We start from the raw sequence: 12,326 nt of genomic DNA, 5'->3' as shown, positions 1-12,326 counted from the left end.
GGAACAGGCCCTAATTTTGCACACATGGTTTTATTTTGTAGGATTAAACCCAGTGGTTACTCTTTCACCACATTATATATTTGTTCCTCATGTAGTCAATTCATGTTAGAATTTTTATCTCTCTTGAGGTATTGGTAGATGTTGATTTGTACCACTGTGCCTTTGGTGGCTAACTGTTAAGCCTCAAATGAAGATATAATTTTAGAGACTGTCTGAATCTGGCAACCTTTCTCATAAGAACATTCCAAAAGAACACACAAGCATATAGTTATTTTATGATACAGTTTGTAGCAACAGTGACTTGTTAGTATAAGTGGGTAAAAAGGAGAATGGATGTACCAAGAGAGGATTAAGAGAAAGCACTAACAACTTTAATTTTAAATGTGGGTTTTAATATTTCTTTCCTTCTCTTTACAGTAAAAACATTTTTCCTATAGCTTTGATACATGTAAACACACACAAATGTATATATGCAACTGATAAAACTAAAATGATAGGGCTCTTTCCTATCAGGAATCATCAGTATCTATTGCTTTTATCTTAGTTCACTGTACTAGTTGGTCTTTGTGAACTCTCTTTCTTTAAAAGTACAACCAACTCCCAGGCATTGTGACTACATTTTCCTCATAGTGGTTCATTTCCCCTTAAAAAAATGTATTAGCAAATACCTTCTAGTATACCTAGTTGTGACTTTGTTTGACTTTCCACTTCTCTCTGCTTATTGAACTAGAAGAAAAGTGCATTAAAGCTACGTAAGTGGCTAGTTTTTCTGCTTTGGGGGCAGTTTAAAAGAAAGCAGACCTTTCATTAATGTGAAAGGGGATAGACTTAGTACCCAGCAATGAATAAACTGAATGGATTAGTACAGGGAGGTACAATAGGAAAACTGGACACTTCCCAAAACCTTCCAAATGTGCTCTTTGCCTTGTATCTGTATTATGTTAGATTTAAAGTTAATTCCGCAAATGTCAAATAGACCCATACTCAGATGTAAGTTAGAAAAACATAACCTAAAGCCAAGTAGGGGAATAAAGTATTTACCACCCTCTGTTGGTTCAAATAATTAGTGTGAAAGTTAACTGTAAAGTTTTTAATGTCATTATTTTGTATTTCAAAATGTAATCCCGTGTGTGTGTTTTTAAAGCTTTAGAAGGATAATTCCCTAATTGATGTAGAATGGAAATGAAAACATTGACATTTTTACTTATTTCAAATTTAAATTGCATTTGGAAAAAGAGAATATAGAGTTTTGTTTTAGTTGGCCTTGTTTTACTGTCATGGGACTTTACTTTTATCTCAGTTCCCATAGATATGTGTGAGAAATTCTTTAGAGCATGAAATAAGAGTATCTTCAGGGTTATACGATCTGACCTAATCAACTGTGTGCTTTCTTACTTTTTAAGAAAAAAAAAAATTCCCATTTAAAAGTGATTTAATTAAACCTTTTCTCAATCATCTCCTTCTTCCCTTATTAGACATCGATGAGTGCAGCATCATTCCTGGGATATGTGAAACTGGTGAATGTTCCAACACCGTGGGAAGCTATTTTTGTATTTGTCCACGTGGATACATAACCTCAACAGATGGCTCTCGGTGCATTGGTAAGCTTTGTAGTTTTGGAAATACAATACTGTGCTTCTTTATAATAACAGAACAGCCAAAACAGGTATGAAGATGGCAACAATTATAAAACTATTGGGGAAATGGCTAAAAGAGTTGTTTAAAATAAATGGATACTATTTTTTGAGGGATTGATAGACCAGGTGCTCAGTGCAAAGACTTCAATTTTAGAAGCCATCTGGGTTTGTTTTATATTGTCAGAGTCATTTTGGAAATGAAAAAAGACTTCCTCTAGACATTATTTTTGCACAGCACTAGAGATACAAAGGCATGTGGAGGATTTTTTAAAATATGCTTTTAGGGGAAAAATGTGGTTATTAAAGTTTCCTTTGTTGCTATGAACCATGAATGTAGTCAGTGTCCTATTTACATGAAACTTATTTATTTTAGTGGAAAGAATTACAGAAAAGAAATAGACACCTTCAATTTTGTGTCATAAGCATATTCAAATTAAATCCAAATATATTGTCTTTGCTCTCCTTAATTTAGAAAAATAAAGTAGAGTTTCTCAGTCATGATGAAGGTTGTAATTACTGAGAAAGCCTTCAACTTTAAGAGCACCAAAGGTTTGTGTAATTTGAGGACTAGGGGTATAATGGACCACCCAGAGAATGGAGGTTACCTGGTTGACTAGAGGATTTTGATCCTAAGCATGGTGGGGAGATGTGATAGAAAGTAACTAGAAGTGCATCTATAGATTCTGATGCTGCCCAACTGTATTAGAGTCAACCATGAGATGCTGCAAGTTCATGTTCACCAACATAAAGACTGAGTTCATAACCTGAGTTCATTTGATAAAAGTATACAGATAATTCTAAGGGCTATGTGGCTAGTTATGGTTGTCCAACAGTAAACAAAAGCAATGAATATCTTAGTTTCAGAATACTCTATCAACACAAGTATTAGCAGAAGAATAATAGTTGCAGTGGTAGAAGTAGTACAAATAACAGCTACCATTTTTGACACACAATCCTAGGTGAAAAGAACTAGCTATCTGCCTTGCCTCATTATCTCAGCTGTAGGGACTCTGGCAAGGTATTGACAATTGTATACTTTAGTTCTTTCAGTAAATGTCAAATATAACATTCATTTTTGCTATTTCTGTTAGGATGAGGAACGTTAAAAAATTCGCCTATGTGTATGTGATATGTATAATTATTAAGATTGATAAATGGAAGAACTAAAGTTAGGAGGCTAAGTGATCTGTACACTCTTAAAAGGCCAATAAAGGAAGCCAAATTTCTAACCCAGATCTGTCTCACTCCTCCATCTGTGTTACTATGACACCATCCCACCCCCTTACTTACTTTATGCTGTCACCTTTCTGTGCCTAGATGTCAGAATCTCCAATATGAGTGGTTTCTCCACCATCATCTCCACTGATCATCTTCTTTAAGAAGTAGAATGTCCATTTGGATCCTCACTTTCCCATCTTAGAATGATGAAATTTGAATAACAAGTGTTTTTTATGAGTGCAGCAGAATTGGTATCTTGCATTAGGTGAAGCTTTTTTGGTGAAATAGTAAGTCTTTAATACTGAACATATTAACTAGTTTTAGGGTTACCTTCGTACTTCCTTACTGCATGTTAAATATGACTCATTTAAGATATTTCAGGAATGAGCTGAGTTCTTTGTGAAAGTTGACTGTAGTAAAACTGCCTATACTTGGCCTAATTTTCTTAAACTTTACAAGCAAATAATGTTCATGCATACACATCATCATCATCATCTTAAGACAAGCATGGATGCAAATAGATAGATGAAGATGTATTTGAATGTCATTAATGAACATCATTGGTCAGAGGCTGTAGACCCTTTCTTCAGAGAACTTACATACTCTAAAATATAACTACAAAAATATTGTCGAATAAGTAAATGAGTTTATCTCTATGAAGTTTTAGAAAATCCAGTAAGGTATATATATTTTATTTGATAAGCAGTGTGGAATAACTGAAAGTTTTTGAGAATAAATTGGAACTAGGATTAAAAAGGGAAGAGAAAAAAAAAACTAGAGAACTTACCATAGCAGACGTTAATGTTTTTTTTTCTAGGTTATTTCCTTCTGTTTAATCTTTTTCTTAGAATAATTTTTACCATTGTGCGTTTAATGATTTGTAGTATAGGTTGACACGTAAGTACAGGGTTTGCAATATAGGTCTTGGCACACAAGTACAGTTCCTCATCTCCTAGTCATAGGTGTCTGAACACAATGTTACTTGTACCTTAGGTCCATAATCATTCTCCAGGACCACAATGCTCTCTTCATTCTACTCCCTTCCTGTCCTTTCCCAGAATCCTTTACTTTGGTGCATTCTTAGAATAATTTTAATAGCATAACTTAAGGATCCCTGTTTCCACTTTGGGATTTAGTCTCATTGTAATATCTATGGCATTATTAATACTAATACCTATTTCTGTGTTGGAATATAGAAATACATTACAGCTATTGTAATAAGAATGAATAAAGCCAACAATGAGTAAACAAGGTTTGCAAGTAAGTAAATTCTGTGTATAAGAATAGGCCTGCTGCTACAAAGCCAACTGGGGTGTTTAATAAAGGGATTTGAGAGTGCCAGTCAGCTGTGCTCAGAAAGCAAAAGCAAGTGTTTGGAAATCTTCATAGTAATAAGACATTGATACAATAAACTCGTACAATTTTGTGATCTTTGCCAAAGTTGTACATAATATCACCTTAGTGTATTTTTGAGTATTTATATTTTTGAAATGTGTGGGGAAATATAAGAAAGTTTGAAATAGTAGGTAATTAATTGCAAAGTAAATTTTTCACTAATGTTTTCTGTAAGTAAAACATTCTTGAAGAAATGGGTACTGATGTAAACTTTGAAAAGGGAATGGAAGATACTCAAGTGCGCTGAACAAGAAGAAAGCATGAGCAAATCTACAGATGTTGAATGTGCAAAAAAGGCTCAGGAGATGGTGAGAAGCACTGTTGTTGGAAAGAGAACTATAGTTAGTCATAAACTGAGAAAGATGGGTTGAGATTTTTAAATTCTGTTGCTGTATTTAACTTTCATACTAAGGAATTTCAGGTTGCTTCTGAGGGTAGTAAGAATCCCATAGGAATGTTGAGTGAGCCAGAGATTAAAAAAAAAAAAAAACAATGAGAGAAAAACTATTTATAAAATAAATAAGGGGTCAGTAAAGTAGTTCACTTGGATAGTGTATTGCTTTACCATGTGAGTGACCCAAGTGTGAGCCCAGTCCCCATTACATTGAAGGAAGCTTCTGTGCTGTTGTCCACCCTGTCTCTTAGGCTCCTCCCTCTCTTCCTTTCTGACTCTCTTCCTCTTTATCAAAAATAAAATAAAATAAAATAAAATAAAATGGTGAGGGAAAAGAAGGAAAAAGAGAAGGAGAAAGGAGAGGAAGAGAAGTGGAAGAGGGGAGGAAGAGGGAGAGGAGCATATAATAATCAGATACGTGGGTTTTATGAAAATGATCATAAAATAGCATGTGGCTATGATACAATACTAGGATTAGGATTGATTTACATGTAGATGTGTGCATTTGCAATGAAATTCATGGAGAATATATCAAAACTCTTTAAAATATGTTTAACTAGAGGAGGAAGAGGAAAGATGGATGAAACAATATAATGGATAGTGTTTTAGTTTAGCATTCAAAATAATATAAGCAGTCATTGGTGAAACACGGTTATTAGTTTAAATTAAGAACTGAAGTCCTAGAGTCCAGCTAATAGCCCCCCAAAGGTTGAAGCACAAAATAATGAGGTCAACATCCAAACAATAGTTAAGGAAATAATCATAGGAGTGAGTAAAGAGTCTGAAAGAATTGTCATCAAAAATGCAGAAACAACAAATGAGACTCTGGAAGAAAACACTAATTATCTCAAGGTTATTAGAGAGCTGAAAGCTAAAATAGCTGAGCTAAGAACACAACTAGCTGAACAAGCTAAAACAGTATCAAAACAAGGTAACAAAATAGATGAACTCCATAAAATAGTAGAAGGGACAGAGAATAGAATAAATGAGGCTGAAGACAGAATTAGTAAGATCGAGGATAAATTAGAGGCAACTAAAAAAGAAGTAAGATATCTCCAAAAGAGATTCAGAGATACTGAAAAAAACAACAGAGACCTATGGGATGACTTCAAAAGAAATAATATATGCATTATTGACTTACCAGAGGAAGAAAGAGAGGGACATAATAGCTTAGAATTTCTCTAGTCTAGAACATAAAAGACATAAAGGTTCAAGAAGCCCAAAGGGTCCCAAACAGAATTAACCCTGACTTAAAGACACCAAGACACATCATATTTAGAATGATAAGGAATAAGGATAAAGGAAGGATTCTGAAGGTAAAAGAAATCAATACCCAAACCAAGAGATCCCTCACAGAATGGGAGAAAATCTTTACATGCCATATATCAGACAAGAGGCTAATAACCAAAATATATAAAGAGCTTCCCAAACTCAACAACAAGAAAATAACCCCATTCAAAAATGGGGAGAGGACATGGATGGAATATTCACCACAGAAGAGATCCAAAAAGCTGAGAAACACATGAAAAAAAAATTATCCAAGATTGTCAGAGAAATGCAAATCAAGACAACAATGAGATACCACTTCACTCCTGTGAGAATGTCATACATGAGAAAAGGTAGCAGCAACAAATGCTGGAGAGGTTGTGGGGGCAAAAGAACCCTCCTGCATTGCTGGTGGGAATGTTAATTGATCCAACCTCTGTGGAGAACAGTCTGGAAAACTCTAAGAAGGCTAGAAATGGACCTACCCTATGATCCTGCAATTCCTCTCCTGGGGATATATCCTAAGGAATCCAACACATCCATCCAAAAAGATCTGTGTACACATATGTTCTTAGCAGCACAATTTGTAATAGCCAAAACCTGGAAACAACCCAGGTGCCCAGAAACAGATGAGTGGCTGAGCAAGCTGTGGTATATATAAACAATGGAATACTACTCAGCTATGAAATATGGTGACATCACCATTTTCAGCCAGTCTTGGATGGATCTTGAAAAATTCATGTTAAGTGAAATAAGTCAGAAACAGAAGGATGAAGAGAGGATGATCTCACTCTCAGGCAGAAGTTGAAAAACAACATCAGAAAAGAAAACACAAGTAGAACCTGAACTGGAATTGGCATATTGCACTAAAGTAAAAAGACTCTGGGGTGGGTGAGTGGGAGAATACAAGTCCAAAAAAGATGACAGAAGACCTAGTGGGGGTTGTATTGTTATATGGAAAAGTGGAAAATGTTATACATGTACAAAATATTGTATTTACTTTTGAGTGTAAAACATTAATTCTCCAATAAAGAAATTAAGAAAAAACTAGAACAAAAAATAACTGAATTTCTAGAAAGAGGTGAAAATGGGCCTAAGTTGTGAGTGAAATTCTTTTGCAGATACTTAGCGCAGGAAGATGAGAGATTGATTGTACCCTTGTATCAACAACTGTTCTGTAACTCATTAACCCAATAAAGAATGAAGGGAGAAAGGGGAGGGAGAGAGACAAGATTAAGCAGAAAGAAACATTTTTACTATTTTAAAGGAAGAAGTAAAGCTATAAACTGTCTCTTTCATTCATGCTAATTTTAATTATGCTGTATAATTAAAACAAGAATGTATTTTGGGGGAATAGCATGGACCTACAAAATTAAACAAAGGGTAATCCAGGTTGGTGCCAGACCATCAGAGAGATTAGTGCAAACCAGGATAGCCAGTAACAGGGATGAAGCCCAAAACAATGCCTGTATTTAGCCAATATTAGCATCACTAGTATTCTGAACTGGGCTCATCTCAACTGTGTGTTCTGGCTGAACCTTTTTTTTTTTTTTTAATGAATAGAACTCATTCAACAGCAGATGTATTTACTTCAAAGAACACCCCCCAACTTCTCCCAAATTTTCATCATTGTATATAACTAATTGCTAGTGCTCTTAAATCAAGTTTAGACTAAGTGTCAAGCCATGAAACAAATTCTGATAAGAGTGCCAGTATTTTGTTTCAAGCTAGATTTATATTTTAATGAGAGAAGATAAATTGCTTCCTCTTTCTCAGTGCGGCTTTAGATAAGACTTCTTATAAATGTTGTTGTGGGAAAGGAGAGGATTACAGAAGATTATTAAATAAATAGAATTAGTTTTATTTTCTTTGATATATAACTCCTACCGCAAAACTTATATCAAGAAATATGTCATTATGGTATAATAAATGTACTTTGTCTATATTGTTTTTTTTAAATAAATATTTTTTTATAATTTATTTGTTACTGAATAGAGACAGAGAGAAATTTTGAGGGGGAGGGGGAGGAGGAGAGGGAAAGATACAGACAGACACCTGCAGCCCCATTTTACCACTCATGAAACTTTACCCTGCAGGTGTGGACCAGGGGCTTGAACCTGGATCCTTATGCACATAACCAAATGCACCACCACCAGACTCCTGTCTGAGCTCTTATAACAGCTCCCTCAGGATACTATCAGGTATCCCTTTCTCATTCCAAGATTGTTTTACCTAATTTGAAGATTGCCTTACTCTACTTTGAATACCAGCTGAATTATGTATTTTTATGCTCTATCCAGGAAGTTTCAAAGGGAAAGGTGATAATCAGAGCAGCTAATCAATCCACCATTCTTCAGGAAGAAACCATGTAATGTTTCATTTAATTCTCCCACCAACACTGTCCCATGAGAAGAAAAAAAGAGTTAAATATATTTACATAATGAAAAAATGGTATAAATCCGGGTCGTTTGCTTCTCATATTTTTCTTTCAAATATAGTGCCCTGTCGTATGCTTTACATTGATTTGTTCTAGCCCCCCCCGCCCCCCCCCCAAGAGAATTGGATCAGGCCTGCTAATTTCACGGGCCGCTTGGCCCCGCCCCAGAGGAACCCCAGGAGAGGGTTCCTGAGTTCGAGAGTGACAGAGTTCCGGAGTTCCTGAGTTCGAGAGTTTCTGGGTTACAGAGTAAGAGAGAGTTCCACAGTTGAAGAGTTTCAGAGGGCTCTCAAGTACGAGAGTTCCAGAGTGCCAGAGTTGGAGAGTTCCTGAGTTCCTGAGTTCGAGAGTTTCAGAGTTACAGAGTAAGAGAGAGTGCCAGAGAGACAGAGTTCCTGGGTTCCTGAGTTCCAGAGTAAGAAAGAGTTCCTGAGTTCGAGAGTTGGAGAGTTCCCGAGTTACAGAAAAGGAAAGAGTGCTTGCGCCGCCGCAAAGAGACAGCAGAGTTCTGTTTGGTGATTAGTTTGTCTTAGTTTATGAATTGTTGTTCCTGAATAAAGAAATACAGCTGCCCTGCCCAGCCATTGTCTCCGCGTCTCTGTTACCCGCCGTGAAGCCAGCCCGGCCGGCAAGAGCCTCCGAAACTTTAACAACAGTGCCCCCTGTCAGATGCCTTAAAGAATAATATAGATTCATCCCATCTTGTAGCACTGAATATGCTTCCTGATAGTGACTATTAAGACTTTGGAGGGAGTATAGCAATTGACTATAACCTCAGGATATGATTCTTTGGGTTCCTGTAATAAACATTCCAACTTGTACATATCTGAATAATTCTTAGAAGAAAAATAGAAACCTGCCTCTGAAATTATTCCCAGCACCAACCTGTGAAATGTCTGCAGTGTCTTTAAATATGCTTACATTACTCAAATTTAGTACTTTGCCCTTAGGCATACTGGATTTCTTCTGGGAAAGAAAAGTAGGTGTTCTGTTTCTTACATGAGATATCTTAAAGCTAATTTAGTTATTTCATGAAATAACTGGAGGTGTACTTTGGACCTTTTGAGGAAATCTATACTTCATTTTAAAATAACTATTTCTTGAGAGAGGGCAGATCAGAACTGTGTTCAGCTCTTATGTTATTCTGAGGATGAACCAGTTACTTCATAACTGCAAGTTCTTTGCTTTCTGGCTGAACACTGTATTTATTGTTAATACATTTAATCTCCCCTGTACAATGTATTTATTTAAAACTTTACTTAATATAACATAGTTCTCCTTTAATGTTAATGGAATCATATAGTAACTAGATTTATTTACACTGTTATTGTGATTGTTATAATAATCCTTCTTCTTGAGGTCAAAGACAAATTATTGAAGGCATCTAGATAATAGCTGAATAATATATAGTGTACTGAGCTCACCTTTTTTCCTCATTTATAGCAATGGCAACTTTCGTTATAAACCTACAACTTTACAGGTGATCTTCATATTTTCTCTCTACACAATTTTGCATTTCATGTATTCATTTGATAATATCTTCTAACTTTTATCTGCCATTTTAATCCATTCTATTTTTTAAACTTAAAAAATGTTATATTTATTTATTTATTGGATATAGAAAGCCAGAAATTGAGAGGGGTATAGGTGATAGACAGGAAGAAAGACAGAGAGGCACCAGCAATACTGCCTCACCACTCCCATAGCTTTCCCCCTGCAGGTGGGGACCTGGGAGTTGAACCTGGATCTTTGTGCACTGTAACATGTGCTCTCAACCAGATGTGCCAACACCCAATCCCTATAATCTATTCTTCTGCTTCAGAATGATCTTTATTATAATCATGCTTAATTATATGATTTCTCTAGCCCCGCTTCTATAGAGTAATATATAAACTCCATATCATATTAACTATACCAAACTCAGTGATTATTCCCAAGTGCATACTTTACTTCCTCTCCTATCATCATTTGACATAACTCACTGCCCTCAGTTCTTAAATATGCCTCCTTCAGCCTCATGTCTTAGAGCACTTACACATTGGTAACTCCCAGATACCATCAGCCTAACCATTCCTCTAGGTTTCAGGTCCATATATTCAATGTCCCAAATATGAGAAATTATAAAGAAAATCCTTGTATTGTATTATTTAATTTTATGTTTCCTTTTGCCATCCCTTGTTCCAGCTGTGTTAAGTCAGAAATTTAGTCAATAAATTTCAAAAAAAATTTATTTTGTTTAAACCAGTAAATATCTGTTAACTCACCTTCCAAATATGTTTGCCAGTTAACAACACATCTCTACAACCACCTTCATTCAGGCCACTGTCATTTCACACATGGTAGTCTTCAGTGTCTCTTCATTCGGCTTCCTGCTATCACTGTAGTCAGGTTCCAAAGAGATCTTTCCTACATGTTAATCATTGTCATTCCTCTAATTGGAACCAAGGATTCTTACAACACTACAAATAAAACCTGAAAGGCCTTTCACAGGTCTGCATGTGAGTTTGCTTTTTTGGTATTTCTTTGGCTCATGTTCTTTTAGCTTCCTTTTTGCAAGCTTTTCTCTGGTCACGGCACTCCCTTATTTTCCACACACATATTACAGACCCCCTTCTTTCTCTTTGAACTATTCTCTCTGTCAAACTCACACTTCCAGTTTACTCAAGTCTTTGCTCAGAAGTCACAACCTCACAGATACTACTTTGATCACTCAAACAAATCTTGTGTCAGTCAGATATTTCTGTATAACAATTACAAAATCTCACTGATTTCAAACAGCGGTACATCTCAATAGGCAAATTAAATATTGGCAAATATATGCATGGGTTGAATGGTTGATTTCCTTCAAGATTTAGATTTGCTTTGGCTAAACTTCTCATTGCTGTATGAACTCATTTCTACTTAACATTTATATTTTTAATTGTTATTTATAAAATGGAAATATTGACAAGACTATAGGATAAAAGGGGTACATTTCCACACAGTTCTCACCCCCAGAACTCTGTATCCCATTCCATCCCCTAATAACTTTCCTATTCTTTATCCCTCTGGGAGTATGGGTTCAGGATCATTATGGGGTACAAAAGGCGGGAGGTCTGGCTTCTATAATTGCTTCCCTGCTGAACATGGGCTTTGTCAGGTCAATCTATACTCCCAGCCTGTCTCTCTTTCCCTAGTGGGGAAGGGCTCTGGACAGGCGGGCTCCAGGTCATATTGGTTGGGTCATCTGCCCAGTGAAGTCAGGTTGACATCATGACAGTGTCTGGAACCTGGTGGCTAAAAAAGAGTAAAGATATAAAGCAGAACAAATTGTTGCCTAATCATGAATTTAAAGACAAGAATATAGCAGATGAACATTTGTTCATCTGCTATATTCTTCATTTTGGGAAAAGCTAGTAGGACTTTTAGGTATCTCTGTGATATGGTATAGAATGGGTACTCATTAAGTGTTCAATAAAAAAAGTAAAGAAATTAACAAATATAACAGAAATTAAGATAATAAATAGATGTAATGGATATTGCTTAAGATAATTAACTTTACTTGGCCTCTTGTGACATATGAACTGATTGATATTAAGAAATAGAGGTAACTCTCTACTTCTTCTATTTTGTTTTCACATGTTCAGATCAGAGAACAGGCACATGTTTCTCGGGCCTGGTGAATGGTCGTTGTGCACAAGAGCTCCCAGGCAGAATGACAAAAATGCAGTGCTGCTGTGAGCCTGGCCGCTGCTGGGGTGTTGGAAACATTCCTGAAGCCTGTCCTGTCAGAGGCTCTGGTGAGTAATTGGCCACTAGCCTTCTCAGGACACAGTATTGGGAAAATGAGTAATGATAGTATTTTTCAAAATTTTCCTTGAAGGCAAGTATACGTATATTCTTATCAATGTCTTCATTCTTACCTGGATATTTCTGTAGGGGATAGGATAATCATGTATATTTGGGGTCAGTTTCTAATGTACTCAATTTGTTAATGTCA

The 12,326-nt window shown here is 35.9% G+C and overlaps 1 protein-coding gene across 1 annotated transcript in view; it reads left to right on the top strand.

The window, feature by feature from the left end:
- FBN2 (fibrillin 2) overlaps positions 1 to 12,326 on the top strand; it is a 248,114-nt gene that overhangs the window by 121,363 nt on the left and 114,425 nt on the right. Inside the window, exons 9-10 of the mRNA XM_060177577.1 lie at positions 1,476 to 1,601; positions 11,974 to 12,126. Coding sequence (XP_060033560.1) covers positions 1,476 to 1,601; positions 11,974 to 12,126 — 279 coding nt within the window. The remainder of the gene's footprint in view (positions 1 to 1,475; positions 1,602 to 11,973; positions 12,127 to 12,326) is intronic.

The sequence above is a fragment of the Erinaceus europaeus genome, chromosome 2 (genome assembly GCF_950295315.1).
Source record: "Erinaceus europaeus chromosome 2, mEriEur2.1, whole genome shotgun sequence".
Classification (NCBI taxonomy): Eukaryota; Metazoa; Chordata; class Mammalia; order Eulipotyphla; family Erinaceidae; genus Erinaceus; species Erinaceus europaeus.
The sequence above is the reverse complement of the archived record's forward strand: the minus strand, read 5'-3'. Positions and strand labels throughout refer to the sequence as shown.